At 58.0% G+C, this 18,277-nt stretch overlaps 10 protein-coding genes across 10 annotated transcripts; 6 read left to right on the top strand and 4 right to left on the bottom strand.

The window, feature by feature from the left end:
• Nucleotides 1-524: 524 nt before the first annotated feature.
• On the top strand, nt 525-860 carry PHYSODRAFT_298889 (hypothetical protein; the record flags this gene model as incomplete). Its single annotated transcript, XM_009525387.1, has 1 exon — nt 525-860. The coding sequence occupies one exon, from the start codon at nt 525-527 to the stop codon at nt 858-860; it is 336 nt and encodes a 111-aa protein (XP_009523682.1).
• A 211-nt stretch (nt 861-1,071) lies between these two features.
• PHYSODRAFT_350658 (hypothetical protein) lies at nt 1,072-4,199 on the bottom strand (the record flags this gene model as incomplete). Its single annotated transcript, XM_009525386.1, has 2 exons — nt 1,148-4,199; nt 1,072-1,110 (listed from the first exon to the last, which is right to left on the bottom strand). The coding sequence occupies exons 1-2, from the start codon at nt 4,049-4,051 to the stop codon at nt 1,072-1,074; spliced, it is 2,943 nt and encodes a 980-aa protein (XP_009523681.1). The 5' UTR covers nt 4,052-4,199.
• A 267-nt stretch (nt 4,200-4,466) lies between these two features.
• PHYSODRAFT_329010 (hypothetical protein) lies at nt 4,467-5,402 on the top strand (the record flags this gene model as incomplete). The annotated part of the gene is made up of 1 exon (XM_009525385.1): nt 4,467-5,402. The coding sequence occupies one exon, from the start codon at nt 4,467-4,469 to the stop codon at nt 5,400-5,402; it is 936 nt and encodes a 311-aa protein (XP_009523680.1).
• Nucleotides 5,403-5,675: 273 nt separating this feature from the next.
• Nucleotides 5,676-6,578, bottom strand: PHYSODRAFT_377461 (hypothetical protein; the record flags this gene model as incomplete). Its single annotated transcript, XM_009525384.1, has 2 exons — nt 5,676-5,939; nt 6,228-6,578. Coding segments are annotated over 2 exons (615 nt in total), but the record flags the coding sequence as incomplete, so codon positions are not given.
• Nucleotides 6,579-6,809: 231 nt separating this feature from the next.
• On the top strand, nt 6,810-7,712 carry PHYSODRAFT_298885 (hypothetical protein; the record flags this gene model as incomplete). Its single annotated transcript, XM_009525383.1, has 1 exon — nt 6,810-7,712. The coding sequence occupies one exon, from the start codon at nt 6,810-6,812 to the stop codon at nt 7,710-7,712; it is 903 nt and encodes a 300-aa protein (XP_009523678.1).
• A 618-nt stretch (nt 7,713-8,330) lies between these two features.
• PHYSODRAFT_350657 (hypothetical protein) lies at nt 8,331-8,846 on the bottom strand (the record flags this gene model as incomplete). The annotated part of the gene is made up of 1 exon (XM_009525382.1): nt 8,331-8,846. Exon 1 carries the CDS (start codon nt 8,817-8,819, stop codon nt 8,331-8,333), a length of 489 nt encoding a protein of 162 aa, XP_009523677.1. The 5' UTR covers nt 8,820-8,846.
• A 1,152-nt stretch (nt 8,847-9,998) lies between these two features.
• On the top strand, nt 9,999-12,089 carry PHYSODRAFT_259407 (hypothetical protein; the record flags this gene model as incomplete). Its single annotated transcript, XM_009525381.1, has 2 exons — nt 9,999-10,205; nt 10,239-12,089. 2 exons carry the CDS (start codon nt 9,999-10,001, stop codon nt 12,087-12,089), a joined length of 2,058 nt encoding a protein of 685 aa, XP_009523676.1.
• Nucleotides 12,090-12,363: 274 nt separating this feature from the next.
• Nucleotides 12,364-13,031, top strand: PHYSODRAFT_492338 (hypothetical protein; the record flags this gene model as incomplete). The annotated part of the gene is made up of 3 exons (XM_009525380.1): nt 12,364-12,597; nt 12,640-12,882; nt 12,969-13,031. 3 exons carry the CDS (start codon nt 12,364-12,366, stop codon nt 13,029-13,031), a joined length of 540 nt encoding a protein of 179 aa, XP_009523675.1.
• Nucleotides 13,032-13,136: 105 nt separating this feature from the next.
• PHYSODRAFT_488250 (hypothetical protein) lies at nt 13,137-17,345 on the top strand (the record flags this gene model as incomplete). The annotated part of the gene is made up of 5 exons (XM_009525379.1): nt 13,137-14,387; nt 14,481-16,712; nt 16,783-16,863; nt 16,931-17,014; nt 17,091-17,345. 5 exons carry the CDS (start codon nt 13,137-13,139, stop codon nt 17,343-17,345), a joined length of 3,903 nt encoding a protein of 1,300 aa, XP_009523674.1.
• A 15-nt stretch (nt 17,346-17,360) lies between these two features.
• PHYSODRAFT_354346 (hypothetical protein) lies at nt 17,361-18,223 on the bottom strand. Its single transcript, XM_009525378.1, has 4 exons — nt 18,133-18,223; nt 17,954-18,048; nt 17,750-17,873; nt 17,361-17,665 (listed from the first exon to the last, which is right to left on the bottom strand). The coding sequence occupies exons 1-4, from the start codon at nt 18,208-18,210 to the stop codon at nt 17,414-17,416; spliced, it is 549 nt and encodes a 182-aa protein (XP_009523673.1). The 5' UTR covers nt 18,211-18,223; the 3' UTR covers nt 17,361-17,413.
• Nucleotides 18,224-18,277: the final 54 nt, after the last annotated feature.

Genomic DNA, 18,277 nt, shown 5'->3' with positions numbered 1-18,277 from the left:
CAGGTGCGAGGAGACATGGCGAGCGAAGAAGGCTTGCGGTAGGCGTTGAGTGTTGAGCAGTGGTGCTTTGAAGAGTGTGTGGCCGTGAGCAGTGTGAATCAAATAAACAGGTGAGACCTAATTTGGTCCCCAAAAATGTGACTCATATACCTTGTATGCATATAAACAGGGATCATACAAAAACTAAGTGAAATATTTGGTAGCGACAAAGCCTATGGCTCAAATAGAGAGGATCATATAAACAGGTTTGACTGTACATGTAAGCCGAGGGGATAATCAGGTTTTTACTATTTCGCGTAAAGTGTGGATTGCCAGCCGAGATGACGTCTCCAATGCCAGACACCGCCGCGCTCAGCGACTCGGACGACGGCTTCCAGGACTTCCTGAGCGAGGACGAGGAGCAGGAGACGCTGCTGAGCCAGGAGAGTGTTGCGTTGGAGCGCCGCATGAAGACGGTGAGGCCCTGGAACTCCCCCTGTCCAGCAATTTCGACGAGTCTCTCATAAGTTATATTGCGCGTTTAGATGGGCATCCGCGATGGCCTGGAGGTCGGCAAGGAGGACACACTGCAGGAAGGGTTCGACCTGGGTTTCGCTGAGGGAGCGGAGCGCAGTTTCCGCTTCGGCAAGCTGCGGGGCGCGCTCAGCGCGGCTGCAGCGAGCGGCTTGTTCTCCAGTATAAATTCAGAGAGCCTGGGCCAGGCTCGGGCTTGCCTGAAGCAGCTGCGCACGCTGGAGATGGACACAAGCGTCCACAAGGACGGAGAGAAGGTCGATGCTGCGTCCACTGAAGAGGCGGACGCAACCGTGACACAGGCCCACAAGTTGTTGAAGCTCGTCGGAATGGACCTGTCCGAGTAGATGCTTAGATAGAGAAGTCCACTCCGCTGGACAATACAGCCCGACCAAGTGTCCACCAACGTCCACCGTCTTGTGTGTTGGCTGGACTAACTGCTGACCGGCTCGGCCGTGGTGTCCAGCGGCTGAAGAGTATCAACAGTAGAAGACGAAGAAGAAGTGCTGATGTCGACACTGGCGGACGTCGGCGTCACGTCCAGGCGAGGCAGCGACTTCATGCGCAGCGGAGCCGTGTGAGGGCGCGCCGCGCGGACTGCAGCGGCGCCGTTGCCAGCCCCGGAGACGCCTGCGATGGACGGGATCTCGACCACTTGGTGCTTGCCCAGCAGCGCCACCTTCTCCAGGCACGAGTTGTCCACGTCCAGCGGCCCGTTGCCCGTCAACTCCTCCAAAGGTCTGTCGACGGCCAGACTGGTCGAGGAGGACAGGGACAAGTTGAGCAGCGAGTTGATGCTGGCGCTCATGGCGGCGTTCGAGGGCGTCTTGGGGATGCGGAAGCCGCCGCGGTAGACGAACTCGCTGGCTCCAGGAGCGTAGTGCACCGCGTCTCCGCTGTTCTTGGGGCGCACGTTCGACCCGCCAGAGCGCCCTCGGACGGCAGTCTTCGTGTCGATACGGTTCCTCACGGCCGCGGAGCTGGGGCGGGAGTTTGGAGTGTCCTGCTGCTGGGTCTGCGGCGTGCTGCGCTGCTGCTCTGGCGTCGTGTCATTAGCGGATGATGAAGCCCTCGGCGCTTCCTGTTGTTGAGCTCTGTGTCTCCTTGGGATCTCTGCGTCTTCCGCGTCGTCCTCAGGATCGCCACTGTCCATGGGCCGATCGCAGGCGATGCACGTGCCGAACTCGTCGCCGCCTCGTCGGTTCAACGGGTTCTTGGGCTTCCCCACGTTCGGGAAGAGGTTGGCGAGGCCGAACTCGAGCACAAACTTGAGCTTGCGCTCGAAGGCGTCGCGGAACTCGATGGACGTGCGGTTGGTGCGCACCACTGGCTCCAGTTGGTCCATGGCCGTGCGTGTCTTGGCGGAGAACGCTGCAGCCTTGGCGATGCGGAAGCTCTCGAGCACGTGCTGCGGGGGGATCTCCATGGTCACTTGGCCCGTGATGGGGTCGACGGCCTGAGAGCGCTTGGCTGTGAGCAGGTACTTGTTCTGCTCGATGGAGACGCCCGAGCCCAAGAAGCGGATGACTTTGGTCAGCAGCACCGCCAACGTCGCCTTGACGTCATCCTTCATGACGCACGCGCCGTCGACCGAGCTGGCCTTGCGTCCGAAGAACTCCAACTTGAGGCCGAGCTGGGCGCACGACAGCGCGAACGTGCTCATCTTGTCCTCCATGTCCTCCGTGGTCTCGGTGATGGCCAGACTGTCCACCATCGTGTTGAGTTGGTGAATGAGGTTGCTGTGCTTCTGGATGCGCGCCTCCAGCTCGGCCTTGACGTGGCCCGCACTGGTCGCGGCGTTGGCGATCGCGTCTTGCGCTTGGTTATCGCGCTCCTCAGCGGCCGTGAATCGGGCCACACTCTCGCTGACCTCCTTGTCGAACTCACTGCGCAGCGTGCTAGCCACCTGCCTGTCGTCTTCGATCATCGTGGTGATGTCGCGGATACTCTGGCGGTTCTTGGCGATGTTGGACGAGTTGGTCGTCACCAGCGCGTGCATCTTGGGCAGCTCCGCAGCGGTTCGGTTCAGCGCCATCTCGGTCGTGTGCGCGAGCTTGTCCACTTCGTGCAGCTTGTGCTGCACTTCTTGGACGCAGAAGCCCAGGTCCGACGCGATGTGCTTCACAGAGGTGCGCTCCAGAGCTGCCTGGTTGAGGCTCGCTTCTATCGCGGCCACTATCTGCTGGCGCTCCTGGTAGTGCTCTTGCATGACGCCGACCGCAGTCGTGAGCTTCTTCTCCGTCAGCGCCACACGGCCGTCGATGCTGCCTATTCTCGCGTCAGTTGCGGCCATCCGCTCGTCCGCGCGGATGAGGTCCTCGTTGTGGCGCTGCACGACGGTGTTCAAGGTGTGGAGGCTGGACTGGTGCGCTGCGATGGTCGAGCTGCAAGCCGTGAGGTCCGACGCCAGCGTGGTGAACGTCTTGTCCGTGGCGGCTACAAACGCGTCGTACGCTTTGATGTGCCCCTGGACATTGGCGCTGGCGTTCTCCATGTGATGGTAGATCAATCCGACTTGGCCCGTGAGCTTGGCGTCTTGCTCGTCCAGCCGAACCGAGGCCTGCGTGCACATGCCGTGGAGGTGCTCCATGTCCTTCTCCTGCTCGGCTAGCATCTTGGCGTGTTTCTTGGAGTCCCGGTCGAGACGCTCGCTCGAGGCCTTGATGGACTCCACGACGGTGCTCACATCCCGCGACGATTCTTCCTGCGTGACCATCTCCGACTGCAAGAACTGCATGCTCTCCTGCAGCTTCCTCGACGTCGAGTGCAGTCCCGACCAGATATCCTGGATGCGCGCGGCGATCGTGTCCTCGAACGTCGCCTTCCAGCGGTTCTCCGCCACTTGTCGCTCTGCAAGAGTTGTGCTCATGGTCTGCGCCAGCTTCTGGTACTCGGTCTGAAGCGCCCTGATGGAGGCGGCTGAAGCGGTCGTCACTTCTTCGCGAAATTCCTGCAGATTTGTTGTCACATTCTGCTCCAAGTCACCGCGCAGCCGAACCATTTCCAACTGGAGTGTAGAATGAGCCACCTCCTGGTCGATTTTGAGCCGCAGTTGCGCAGCTCGCAGCGACTCGATCTCCTGAGCAAGCGTGACGCCGTCGGTGTAGATCTTTTGCTTCGGTTCCTCGACGTCGGACACTTCCTCACTCTCGCTTGCGTCCGCGGTAGTATCAGCCGGGTCGGCGTCAAGGCGGTATTTGGCCTCATTCGCTTCCCCCGAGTCCGACTCGGGGGTGCTAGATGCTCCGGAACGCGCCGTGTCTTGATCACTATCCTGCACTTCCGATCTGGTTGTGCTCAATGGTGCCTCCTCTTCCGACACCGTTGTGGTGGCGTTGTCTCCTTCATCTTGGCGTGGCTCCTTTAGGTTCAAGTGCTTCTCGATCGCCGCTAGACGAGAGAAAACGTTCTCGAAGCGCAGCTCCAGCGGCGACAAGTCCACCGCGATGAGTTTGAGGAAGTCGTTCTCCCCATCTTGTCTCCTGGAGCCCGTTGCAGCGGAGGCTCGTCGCCCTCGCAAGATATCGGCTGAGAGCATCAATGAGGAGGAATCGAGGCACAGTCCTCGGGCTGCAGAGATGCTGACGCCAACCTCAGCAGTGAGTTCATCAAACTCCCCCGTCAAGTTCAGGAATAGCGTGCTGGACAACTACAAATAGTGCTGTGGCCAAAGTTCTACAAAATGCGTTTAATCACTAATCCCGCTTCAGCTTCGCTTGAGAATCCCCCTGAAGCGTAAATGGCACTATGATCGCGGAATGATACTGATAATGTGGAGCAGTGCGTAGTCTGTATTCCGACAGCAGCAAAGGTTGTGGATCTGTGCTAACGTCTTGCAATACAAAGACGAGTACTGTACCAAACAGCAACTTCTTCAACTTGATCTACTGTAAAACACTTTCCCAGACAACGCTGTATCCGAGTTCCCCTTCATTCGTGAAAAGCCAAGGAAGATGAAGCAGAAGAGAAGCTCCAATAAGCGCAATATCCCCTGGGACGCTGATAATTCCACGCCGGACGGACTGTCGTCGCTGGGTGTTCTTCTACGGTGGTTCTCCACACCTGGAAACTACGCAAACTACCACCAAGGCGGGCAGAACAAAGCCGACGCCGTTCAGTTCATTCTCGCTGCGATGGAGGAGCACGGAATCTACCACCGCACTGCACGTGGCGTGGCCCAGAAGGTGGGGGCGATTGTGCAGCAGTATCTGGCTGCACTGAAGGTTATGGTCGACAAAGACCTGCTGAGCGCCTACGTGGACCAAGAGGACATCGACGAGCGCGTGGAAGCCAAGATACAGCAGCGCTGTCCGCACTACCGCATTGTAGCCCCCGTGCTGAGCCAATTCAACTTCTGCAGTAAGACGCCAAAAGACTGGACGGCGAGCAACGGCAGCGAAGACAGCGACGACGTGGAGCAGCGAACGAGAACTGGCGCGTCGAAACGCAAGGGCAAGGCGAAGTCAAGCGCTGGGCTGCGCTCGAGCAAGCGTCGCTGCAGCCCCCACGTTGAGGAGCAGCTACTCTACAACGCAGAGCCTGATGAAGGCCAAGATACTGTGGTCGAGTGCACGGACCTTGTGCCTCGAGAGGAGCAGAGAGCTGTTGACGTTCCGTCGCTCGAGCACCGGCGCCAGACGGAAGAGTGCGAGCTGCAGTATGTGCGGAAGATGACTCACAGACTACTCGTGCACGAGCGGGAGATGCAGGAGTGCGAGCTCAAGCTCGAGCAGTACCGCGTCGAAGTCGGGATGCAGCAAGCGGAGCTGGAGAAACGCCGCAGCGAGATGGGCTTCAAGGTTGACACTGTGTTGTCGCGACAAACTCTGAAAGACAGACGAGTCTCCAAGGCGGAGATCGACCATATCCTGCCACTACCCGAGCCGTGAGTGAGTGAGTGAGTGAGATATCGGCACAAGTTTGAAGTGAGTTTAGCCTTGTGCGATTCGGAAGTTTAGCTTTTTGAGAAGTTTCTTGACAAATCCACTGTTCAATCCTTTACACGCATTCTTCCTTTTCATTATCGTAACATCATACTGCGTCATTGCTAAGACGAACGAAGATGAAAGCAAAGTCACGGATAAATTCTTGATCAATTAAACTTGCAAAAGATGCAAAACAAATACGAGCTTACAGTCACCCCCTGCACCTCACAGCTCTTTGAGCGGCAGGATGCTGTCGATTTCCTCGTTGGGGACCCCCTCCTTCTTCATGGTCTGACGAGCCAGCACCTTTTCCAGCAGTAGCTGCACTTGCCCTCGCTCCCGCTTGACCTCGATGTCGCACTCCAACATGGCCGCGCGCATCTTGTCGTCGTTCTCCAGCACCGCTTTGCTCTCCTTCTTGACGTGCTCGAGCTTGATCTCAGCCACCTGCCGCTGGAGATCCGAGTGTATTAGCTGGACGTTCGGGTCACGCACTACCAACTCGTTATGGTCCGGTCGGAGCCAATCTTGCACCTCGTTTAGCGCGATATCGTCGTCAATCATCTCCCCAAACGACGAGGTCCGACGCAGCACTTGGGGCTTTTGCGGGCGGACTTCATCCACCTCCTGGATGTGGTCATCCGTCGAAGGCGCTCGTCGTCGCTTGGTCGGGCGGTGGTCGTCCTTCTTAAGCTTGCGCTTCTGCTTGGGGCGAGCTGGTTTGGGCTTGTGGTCGGAATCCGTGGCTTCGTCTTGGTCCTGCTTCGCCGCCAACTCGTTCAGGTAGACGGAGTGCCGAAGTTCAGGGAAGAGCTCGATGAAGTGAGGGCACAAGGCCAGCACCTGGGCCTCCGAGTCGGCGTCGGCAGAACCGTTGACGATATTGTCGCCGCGCATGGCTCGGTCGTCCAGCCACCGCTTGGCAGCTAAGTACTGGTTCTCAATAACGCTGACCTTGCTGCGGATGCTCGACTCGGAGCGGTGGTGGATCCCGTTCTTCTTGAGCGCAGACAGAATACTGGATATGGCTTTGTTGCGCTGCTTGGAGTGCAGACGCTCGTAGTTTCCTGGGGTCAGAAGCCACATGAGCAGCACTTGCAGCGATGACGGCCCGTTCTCGGTGGCATTGTCAACGTTCCACGGGATCCGCTTGGTCGTCGCCGTGTCTTGGTCCTCGCCGTAGCCATCTCGCTGCTTCATGGTCGATTCTTGCTATCAATTGAAGCTTCTCAATGGGAACTGACAAAACTTCTTCGTCTTCGCTCTCCCCCTTCGCTCTCCCAGCGTCTAGTCTCAGAGCAGCCAGCCAGCTAATACCCAACGGTGGCTCGAGCCACATTTCCAACTGAACGAAGCTGAACAAGCAGAAGCATGGCGAAACCCTGGGATGTGGATGCTGCGGCCCCCGGGTCGCTGACATCCATGGGCGTGCTGGTTCGTTGGCTCCGAACTCCTGGCAACTACAAGCGCTGGGAAACGCAGCCAAAGAAGCCGCTGGTTGAAGAGATTGTCGCTGCACTTAAGAAGGAGAGGACTTCGCCTCGTTCGCCCTCGTCCGTCCGCCACAAGATTTTCAAGCTACAGCACCAATTCGAGACGGCGACTATCTGGCTGAAGAGTGAAGGACAACTCGCGCAGTTCTGCAGCGGCGGAGCTGACGACGTAGTGAAGGAGAAATGTCCTCTCTACCTCGAGTTGATGCCCGTCTTCCAGGTCGATGACGCGGAACCCAGCAACAACAGTGATGGAGCTAATGTTTCGGACCGAAGTAGTGGCGAAGTGGATGCTGCAGGGGTCGAGGAGGAAGTGCAACCCGCGAAGTTGACGGCCAAAGGCAAACGGAAGACGACGCCCAACGTGAAAGCCCAGCAGTCAAGCGCGACCAAGCGGAAAACGAAAGGATCACAAGCGCAACCGGTGATTGTGGAGCAGGCGGTGGTGGACGCAATGGAGACGAACTCCCCCGAGCAGCAGCAGCAGCAGACTGTTTTTCCGGCCGAGAGATCGCTGGCGCTGACCGAGTTTCAAAGGCGAAGCGAGTCTCGATGGATCGAGTACTCTGGGGCGGAACTCGCGCCTCGTTTCGACGAGATCAGGTCTCAGCGACTGCTAGACCGCGAGATCGAGCGCGTTGACGCCCTAGCCAAGGTGCAGCTCGAGGCTGAGGCTAAACGGCAGGAGCTTCACACCAGATGCACGAATGCGCTTGAACGCCAACGCCTGCGGAATGCAGGCCTGTCGGAAGAAGAAGTGGACGCAATCGTCCCGAAGTGAGTGAGGTTGGAGTCCCACCCGTGTTTTGTTTGGTTTTTAGTTGATGCATGTCGTACTGCTGCGTAGTTATCCAGGTGAATGAACTGAAAGTCAGCAAATATGAATGCACTTCCTGTTTACCTATTGCTCATTCATTCGCTTCTTGAGCTGTGGGTTCTCCATTGAGTATCTTTTCACATTCGAGCACTCTCCCAGTGGTTAACAGGTTGGGCGAGCATAAAGTTGAGCTTGCGCTCGAAGGCACCGCGGAAGACTCGCAGAGATCCCAAGGAGACAGAACTCAACAACAGGAAGCGCGGAGACAGTGGCACTGATGGGCAAGCAGCACCAAGCGGTCGAGATCCCATCCGTCGCAGTCGTCTCCGGATCTGGCAACGGTGCTTCAGCTGTCCATGCGGCTCGTCCTCAGAGCGTCAAGTCCCTGTTGGCGTACTTGAGTCCATGGCGGGCGTCCTGCACCACGCCCAAGACACAGCCGATGCAATACTACATACACAACCCACTGCAGCTACAACAAACAGCCAGCCAGCCAGCCAGCTCTCCTTTAGTGTTATTCCCTGCGTCCATGGCTGCGCCTGCCTGCCTGTTCCCTGCTTGTCCTCTAGCTCGTCCACGACTCTACATGTTCCGGAGGGCCTCCTCCTCCTCGTGCTCGAGGCGCATGGCCTCCTTGATGGCGCGGCTCTCGGCCTCCACCCAGCCCTTCTCGATGTCGTCGTACTCGGCCGGGTCGGCGAACTCGATGCCGCGCATCTTGGAGAACTTGTCGAGGAAGCGGTGGCTCTCCACCTGGTCGTACTTCTCGATGAGCATGTTGAAGGCATCCTCCTCCGGGATGCCGTGCTCGATGAGCGTCAGCTGCTCGTCGGCGAACTCGTAGGCCGTCTGGCCGTCCACGATGCCGTCGCGCTGCTTCATGTAGAGCTCGGCCAGCCGGTCCTGCGGGAACGTGATGACCGGCAGCTTGTCGCGGTCCTGGCGCGGCACGGGCGGCGGCGGGAAGCGGTCCACCATGGGCACCCAGGCCGGCCGGCGCATGCCGCCGTTGCGGGACAGGCCCTTCACCAGGCGGATCATGTCCATCGTGCGCTTGCGAGCTCGGCCCATGCTTGCCTTGTCTAGCTTATGGTGGTGACCTCTTTCGACTGAAAGGCTCTCAGGGCCGCTCCTTCAAAAAAGGGATTTTGACCAATCCTGGTCGAGATTTACACAATATTATTGATACATTTGTTTCAGTTTCTACACAATAATTTATGACGTAACTAAACTACAAAATAATTGACTGAAATTGATTTAGTGCCCCAGGGGGTCATTATTACAGGTGTTAAGATTCGAAGCACGTTTGATTGCTGGAAACCCACGACTTTGAAGTAAGCTTTACAGTTCATGGCAAGCTGAATGATGTGGGCCGGAATCGAACGCCAAACACCGCTGTATGTAAGACTATACATGTACAGTATATGATAGCTGTAGAGGTGCACTTGTTGTGTGCGAAGTTGCAGATGCGGCCAAATGTGCCAGGGGTGATACAAATCTTGAGTGCTGAACACAATCTATTTTTGCAAGTTTGCTTGCTCACTCGTTTTTGATTGCCGCTGGGCGTCTTCAATCACGATGCAAGATCAACGCTGTCGGCCGAGGTTCACTGGCGGCACTGCCAATGCAATAGTGCGAGAATCACTTTTCCACACACGACACTCGCGTTCATCGGCTTTCAAAGCAATTCTCACAAATGCAATAGCACCCGTCAAAGTGCTGCATTCCGAGGCTTGTAAGCATCGTACAAACTTCGACTGCTGTGTGTACTGTTCACGGGGCCAACACAGTTTGCATACAGAACATGTACGTGAACTACATGTAGATCATGCCGCTACGTATCCATCGCCGCGTCACCGTCTGCACTGCAGTACAATTGTCTCTTCAGCTGCAAAATCCTCAGCTGGCTAACCGATAACACCGCGCGTTCCGCTCATTTTACCGCCCGATCCGCAGCTACCCGTGCAAAATGGTCAACACCGTGATTTCCTCAGCACGAGCAATGCGCATCGGGCAACAACTTGTCGCACCTTGCCGGTTTTACGAGCCATAGTTCTTAGTTTACGTGCCAGAACGGCCGTTCATTGGCCCAGAATCAGCCCTCCCAATGAAACGCTAGCGATTTCGACGGGGCCTGACGTGGGTGCTTGGATCGTGCGGTCCAACAACAGGCAGCATTTCATTTCCGGATTCTCTCCGCGGGGCTCAAGCGATCCTCCTCCCCCCTCCCCCCACATCTCTCTAGTAGCCATGGCTGACCACGTGGACAAGAAGCCGCGCATCGGCGAGGAGCTGTGCATCAACACCATCCGCATGCTGTCGGCCGACCAGCCCAGCGCCGGCAAGTCGGGCCACCCGGGCGCCCCCATGGGCTGCGCGCCCATGGCCCACGTGCTCTTCGGCAAGACGATGAAGTTCAACCCCAAGAACCCCAAGTGGAGCAACCGCGACCGCTTCGTGCTGTCCAACGGCCACGCCTGCGCGCTGCAGTACAGCATGCTGCACCTGACGGGCTACGACCTGCCCATCGACGAGCTCAAGAAGTTCCGCCAGTGGGGCTCCAAGGCGCCCGGCCACCCTGAGAACTTCTGCACGCCCGGCGTCGAGGTGTCCACGGGCCCGCTGGGCCAGGGCATCTCGAACGCCGTGGGGCTGGCCATTGCCGAGAAGCACCTGGCCGCCGAGTTCAACAAGGACGGCCTCGACATCGTGGACCACTACACGTACGTCATCTGCGGCGACGGCTGCCTGCAGGAGGGCGTGTCCTCGGAGGCCTCGTCGCTGGCCGGCCACCTGGGCCTCGGCAAGCTCATCGTGCTGTACGACGATAACAAGATCACCATCGACGGCAGCACCGACATCTCGTTCACCGAGGACGTGCAGAAGCGCTACGAGGCCTACGGCTGGCACGTGCAGGTCGTCGAGGACGGCAACTACGACCACGCCGCCATCCAGAAGGCCGTCGAGGCGGCCAAGGCCGTGACCGACAAGCCGTCGCTCATCAAGATCCACACCACGATCGGCCTCGGCTCCAAGCTCGAGAACACGCACTCGGTGCACGGCGCCCCCCTCAAGCCCGACGACCTGTCGGCCACCAAGGAGAAGTTCGGCCTCAAGGGCACCGAGTCCTTCTTCGTCCCGGAGCAGGTCAAGAAGTTCTACGACAAGACCGTCTCGGGCGCCGAGCTTGAGAAGCAGTGGAACGACCTGTTCGCCAAGTACACGGAGGCCCACCCCAAGGAGGCCGCCGAGTTCACGCGCCGCATGGAGGGCAAGCTGCCCGCCGACTGGAAGAAGAACATGCCCAAGTACACGCCCGCGGACGCCGGCAAGGCCACCCGCCAGTACTCGGAGATCGCCCTGAACGCCGTGGCCACGGCTCTGCCCGAGATCGTGGGCGGCTCGGCCGACCTGACCCCGTCCAACCTGACGCACCTATCCATGTCGGGCGACTTCCAGAAGGACACTCCCATCGGCCGCTACATCCGCTTCGGCGTGCGCGAGCACAGCATGGCCGCCATCTCGAACGGCCTGTTCGCCCACGGCGGTGTGCGTCCGTTCTGCGCTACGTTCTACAACTTCATCGGCTACGCTCTGGGCGCCGTGCGCGTGAGTGCTCTGTCGCGCTTCGGTGTGATCTACATCGCCACGCACGACTCGATCTTCCTGGGCGAGGACGGCCCGACCCACCAGCCGATCGAGATGAACGCCTCGCTGCGCGCCATGCCCAACATGTACGTGTACCGCCCCGCCGACGGCAACGAGACCGTGGGCGCCTACATCGCCGCCGTGGAGAACACGCACAAGACGTCGGTGCTCGCTCTGACCCGTCAGGGCCTGCCCAACCTGGCCAAGTCGACGGCCGAGGCCGTGGCCAAGGGCGCCTACATCATCGCCAACGTGGCCAGCGGCGCCGAGGTGGAGTCGCTGGAGGGCGAGCCGGACCTGGTCCTGGTCGCCTCCGGCTCGGAGGTGTCGCTCTCGATCGACGCCGCCAAGCTGCTGACCAACTACAAGGTGCGCGTCGTGTCGGTGCCGTGCCGCGACCTGTTCGACGAGCAGTCGGTCGAGTACAAGAAGGAGATCCTGGGCGAGGGCGTCCCGGCCATGAGCGTCGAGGCCGCCGCCACCTTCGGCTGGGCCACGTACTCGCACGCGCAGTTCGGCCTGGACCGCTTCGGCGCGTCCGCCACCATCGCGCAGCTGAAGGAGCAGTTCGGTTTCAACCCGAGCACCGTCGCGGACGAGGCCCGTAAGCTGGTCAAGTACTACGACGGCCGTTCCGCCCCGAGCCTCTTCGACCGCCCGGCCCCGCGCGTGCTCAAGGCCGCCGACCACTAAGCGCGCTGCTGCTATCCTAGTGTCTGGAGGAGCATTACCGTACTGAACAAGTAGCCACTTCAACACTCCGCCTTGAAATTAACCAATCATAGTAACTTTGCCTGTACGTCGCACTGTTGGCCAAAATAAATATCTTCCATTTTCACCCTATCACAGTTCACTTGGCAATTTGAACTCTGAAAAGGCAGACGCGCAGCTCCCAGCTGCTGCATGGCCTCCTTCCAGCGCTCGCAGTGCCCGATCCAGCGGCCCTCACGCGCGTCCGAGTGCAGACATGGACCCTGCAGTTTCCTCCAGCTCATCGGGCAGCAGCTCCGAGCCCGCGTCGCCCTCTAGAGCCCACAAGATCCGCCCAAAGTCAGGCAAGAAGAGCCCCAGGATGAAGGACCCCTCGGCCCGCAGAGAGCTCAAGCGCTCCATCGAGAAGAAGTTCCGGCTGCGGTACGCCTCGCTGCAGGGCGCCTACGAGCAGCGGCTGGAGGCGCTGGCCAGTCGCGTGCAGGAGGCCGTGCTGCAGCTGCACCAGGACGCCACCGTCCACTGCCTGCAGGAGAACGCGCTGACCAGCGAGTACGCGAGCGCGCGGCTGAGCGAGATCGTGCACGAGTGTTTCTACGGTGAGCGCGAGCGCTACGTCAAGGCAATGAGCGACCAGATCGCGTGGCAGGCCAGCGACCTGCGCGAGGCCCAGCAGAAGCTGCGCGTCGTGCAGCGGCGAGAGGGCGACGCGCAGCGGCAGTGGAAGCTGGCGCAGCGAGACATCCAGGCGCTGCACCACCAGCTGGACGTGAGGGTGAAGGAGCTGCAGGAGCAGAAGAAGAGGGACGCGGAGCTCAGGACGAGATGCAGAGCGGTGCTGGAAGAGCGGGACGCGGCCAGGAGGGAGGTGGACATGATGAAGCAGCGCGTGCAGGCGTTGGAGGCGCTGCAACAGGAGCATGAAGCGTTAAAGGAGACGATGCGGAGGGAAGGGGGCGAGGCACAAACTGCTAGGGCTGAGCTGGAGCGGAGTGTGAGGGACGTGCAGGAAGCGAAGAATGTGCGTGGATGAGGGTGGTCGGGAGAAGGTTTGAGTTGTGTGGTGGTATTAATTTGGATGTATGTTATGTGCTTTTGGTATGGCTTACGCAGAAACTGGAGCTGGAGAAGCAGGCGAGCGAGCAGGAGGCGACTCATTTGAAGCACTTGCTGTCGCTGTCAGAGGGGAAGACCCGAGAGGTAGCACAAGCTCTGCAGCAGCTGCAGCGTGAGGATTACCCCAGTAAATTAGCGCGCATGGAGTCGGAGCTTGCGCACCAGCAGCAAATGACTGTGCTGGCCGAGAAGGACCACGAGGATTTGAAAAGGAGATACGAAGAGTTTGGCGAGCAAGTGGAGCAGTACATGAATGAGCAGACGCAGGAGAAAGCAGGACTTATTTCAAAAGGCGAGGAGCAGGTTAAACAGCTACAGGCACAGCTGGAGACCGTCAACCGACAAGCCCAGGACGCGCTGAAAGCGAAACAAAGCGAGCTCACGCGGGCTATGGACCAGCTGAAGTTCCGACACGACGCTTTATCCAAGGCGGAGAAGAAGATCGCATCGCTCGAAGAGCGGGCGGCAGCTCTGGAAGCGCAGCAACTAGACACCAAGTTGCGCCACGAGAAACAAGTTGGAGCCCTGGAAAAGGAGATTGTCCAGTGGCGGCATGCAGTGGAAAGAGAGCAGGAGAAGGTTGATAATCTCCAGCACGCGCTGGCTGAAACGAAGGAGAAGTACGAGCGCAAGATTGCTTCACTTCAGGAAGCCATGGATCGGCAGAGTCGACAAGGCGCCCAAGAGAAGGAACTTGAGGCTCGTACGCGCTGGCAAAACGAGTTCGTAGCAAGACAAGACGCTCGGATTGAAGAACTCAAGGAGAAGTATGACGCTGCTCTGGAGAATCAACAGGCAGAGTTGCTTCGAGCCCGGCAAATGGCGCTAGAAACTGCGAATGCCGCGGCTGCAAAGTGGGAAAAAGCAAAGCTAGCGCAAAAGGAGGAAGAAGAGTTAGAGCGTCGGCGACGAGCAGAGGATGCAACTCGCGAAAAGGAGCGCAAAGAAGAGCAGCGCTCGCTTCAAATGGCGCAAAAGCGCATGCAGCAGGAGTTTAACGAGCGAGAGAGGCGTCTGCTGGAGCGTGAAAGGGCTTTGGTGGAGAAAGAGAAGAGAGAGGAACGTCGAAGACTGGAAGAGGCAAAGAAACCCGCAACTCCTCCACCCGCACCCACCACACCGAGTGTTGTCGTGCTGAACATGGGCTCTGCCGACGAAGGCGAGGTTGTTAACCAGCGAGTCCCAGGAAATGCTGTCGTTCAAGTTGGCCCCCCAAACCGTCGTCAAAGTGGGAGGGTTCACGAGCGAGAGCAACAGGAACGTGAAGCAACTGAAGACACCATCCCACTTGCACAACACGCAGCCGAGCTACAGGCGAAAGAAGCCCAAGCGGCATTGCGGGCGGAAGAGCGGGTGCAGAAGCTTATGCAAGAGTTCCAGGAGCGGAAAGAGTCCGAGTTTCGAGCAGCAATGGTTAATGTGAGGAAGGGTATCCAGAAGCTAGAGATCGCACTAGAGGACGCCAGGGCAGAGAAGAAGCGCATTGAAGAGCAGCTACTAAGCGAGCGGCAAGCGTTCGTGACGCTCAAGAATGAGCATGACGAGGCGAAGGATGCGAAGCGCACGGTTGTCCAGAGGCTCGAGGAGGCGAACGAGAATCTCGGCAGGCTTCGGACTGTTGTGAGGGATCTGCAAGCTAAGTGTCAGTCTCTTGAGGAGCAGAGCAAGATTGCAGTCGCTCAAAAAGAGGAGAGTGAGGCGGCAGCAGCAAATGCTCAGAAAACCAGCGACAACATTCGCGACCAACTTGCGCGACTTACAGAGGCAGCAACTCAACTTGAAAACTCGCTCGACACTTCTGTGGAGTCAAGCGAACAGTCGAAGAAGGAGCTTCTTGATCGGATTGCGGTCTTAGAGCACCATATTCAAGTGCGCGAGGAACATTTTGAGACTGAAATGTCAGCCCTGGAGGAAGAAAACACACGCGAGCTGCGCAATGTGTCCTCGCAGTATGATACACAACTGCGCAGGCTTCAAGATACGATCGACGGAGCGCAGCAAGGGAGTGTTGAACAGGAAGCAAAAGCGAGTCAATTGGAAGCATCCGTGCGCGAGTTGACAGCAGCCAAGGATTCCTTACAACTCATGGTGGAGCAGATGAAAGGCGACAGCATGAAGCAGAGGAAGGAGTTTGCTGATTTGTCGCGAATGCATAAAAATCTCACGGACACGATGAATAGCCGAGTACAAGCGGCAAATGAAGCAGTGGAAGAGGAGCGCGAGAAGCGCATTGCCGCGGAGATGAGAGCACTGAAGGCAGAGAAGCTCGTGGATCGCGTCAAGACTGAGCGCAACAAGTGCTTGAGCGCTTATCGACAAAGCATGCAGCAGCTGGCTCACGAATGGAAGGAGATGCGCAAAGATGTTTCTAGCGAGATGAATGTTGAATGGGTGCACTTGCAGAAGGAGGTGGCCTTGGCAGGTGTCGAGTGGAAGAAGCGCACTGATGAATTGCTTCAGGGAGCTGACGCGGTGTGGAGACGGAAGGCAAAAGAAGACAAGCAGGAGTGGAAAAAGCGCATTGCCCAAAAGGACAAGGAGATGGATGGGCTGCTCTCGAGTCAACGCGTGAACGATCAGTCCAAGTACGACCAGGTCGTGGAGCGGTTAGAAAAAAAATCCCAAGAGCTCGACGATTTGGGAACACGACTTGCAGCACAAGTGGATTTGAGCTCCGAGTTAAGGCAAACTATCCAGAAGCTTGAAGAGGAACTGAGGCTCCGCGTCATGGAACAGTCACAACTCCAGGAACGATTGACCAACGCCCAGGCTTTTATTCAAAAGGAAGCCCGCGAAAAGGAGCGTGTGAGTGCTCTATTGAAGACCCGAGAAGCTATGTGTGAAGAGTACCAGGGTTTTGCTGCTTCGCTTGCTAAGGTCGGTGGGACGGACTTTGTAGCCAATCTCACGAGCACTGGGAAGACTGTCAATGAACCAGCCACTTGGGATCCTCGGCGTTTCTCCGATGAGCTGGGTAAGTTAGCAGCACGTCTTCAAGAAACCCAGGCAGAAGCAATTCACACGGCCATTGCAGAGGCGACAACCAGTACGAAGGAGGGCGTCAGTGCTCCTTTGGTGTCCGAGCTAGAAGCTGCAAGAAACGCACTGAAGTTTCTCTGGAGCGACTCGTCGCCTACTGCTGATAGTGAGTATGAGGGACACCTCCCATGGTATTTGCGTGCTGTACGGACCGTGAAGAAAGAGAGGGAGGCGAACAAGCAAACGGTGTCATCGCTACGACGAGAGATCGAGGCAAAAGAAGCAGAGAAGAAGGAGGTGCTTGACAGCAAGGCGAAGTGGCAGGAGGCGCACAAATTACTGCGTTTTGAAAAGGACACGGTGCTACGGGAGATGGAACTGCTGCGGCAAACATTGCAGAAGCGGAAAGAGCAGGAGCTCCAAGAATTGCGCGCCGAGTATGACGTGCGCATCGAGCAGCTGAAACAGCGTCTTGACCGTGTTATCATGAAATCCGACCAGGATTATGAGGTGCGTTTAATCTTGTTGTGATGAACCATCGTGCTCTTGTGCTGATATCGATGTGTCTGGATGCGTACAGGTGACAATGAACCAGTTACGGGATATGCTGGAGGCGGAACGTCGAGCTACGACTAACGCCAAGAACGAGTTGATTGAGCTGGTACGGCCAATCTGCCTGCGATGCCTCCCTTGCGCCTACCATGTCTGATTTCAGCTTTTGTCTGCAGAGAATGGACTTGGAGCGTACTGAAGAGGAGCTAAGGGAAGCCCATCGAAAGCTGGACAAGGAGACGGACGAGCTTCGCGACGAGGTAATCGGTTGAAGTCGTTGCATGCCCATGGGGGGGGGGGCACTATTAACCAGTAATTGGTTGCGTCATTTTCCAGGCGAGCAAGTGGAAGCGGAAAGCGAAACTGGCCATGAAGAACGGCGGCGTTGGAATTTCATCGAAAGCAGCGATGCACATGTCGTCGTCGTCCCACGGCACGGAGGAAGACTCGGACGCGTCGTACCGCATGATGTACCCTCAATCCCGACGAGCTTCGAACGCCATGGCCGATTTGTCAAGTCTCATGGAGCAGTCCCTCGTCAGCATTCGCAAGGAGGCGTTGGTACCTCACACCCCACGCTTCCGGAGATAGAAGTTCAGCCTATTTAGTCTGTGAAAATCGCGCACACAGTGCAGTGTACACAAATGTATTGAATTGATTTATTGCTGCAGCAGCTCCTCCTTCCAGAGAGCGAGCAGCTTGCGCAGCTCAGGCTCCTTGCCCAGCACCGCCTTCTTCGCGGCGAGCTCGCTCTGACTGTTGCCGTCCACCGTGACAAGCACCTCGTAGTCGTCTCCGCTCGTGTCGTCAAAGTCGTGCAGCTCCACGTGGCCCGACACGTCGCCGCTCTCCCACGCAAACTTGACCGACAGCTCGTAGCCGCAGCGCTTCTTGCCGCGACTAAACACAAGCTGCTCAATCGACACCAGAGCATCAACACAACCAAGTTTAGAGCCACAGGCAACATCACTCGAATCTCTCGACAGACACCTCACCTTGGCCTCTCCGTCGCAGCGCACAACGGACGTAGCCTTGATGGACTCGTCGTCGAAGCTGAAGGACGTCAGGATGTGGTGTTTCAGGCGCTCACGAGCCCACTCGGACTTGTCGCGCTCCTCCCTGTGCAGCGATGCACGAACAGCACCAAGTCAGACCGAAGAGCCCCCCACATGTCACGACCCAGCAACCGCGACGCGTACCACGTGCCCGCAGAGTTCCAGACCGAGCTCGAGTCGCTCCGACTCACGGGGGCCGCCACCGCCTCCGAGTTGTCGATCCGCACGGGGGTGAAGTCCTGAGAGCGAGGAATGACGCCCCATCCCGCAGCGTTTTAGCACCAACTTGCAGCAATTTAGCAGCGGAATATACAGCGACCAACCTGCGACGTCTTGGGGATGGTCTTCATCCAGCCGTGGTAGCCGCTGTGCAGCTTCTTCTCGCCCTCGTCGCTCGACATCCTCGACGCCGCCACTCTTTGATCTGTCGTGCTCGAATATTCGATTGTGTGATGGGCTCGGATGGCG

Source organism: Phytophthora sojae (assembly GCF_000149755.1).
Source record: "Phytophthora sojae unplaced genomic scaffold PHYSOscaffold_3, whole genome shotgun sequence".
Lineage (NCBI taxonomy): Eukaryota > Oomycota > Peronosporomycetes > Peronosporales > Peronosporaceae > Phytophthora > Phytophthora sojae.
Note: the sequence above shows the minus strand (reverse complement) of the source record. Positions and strands in the feature narration are given on the sequence as shown.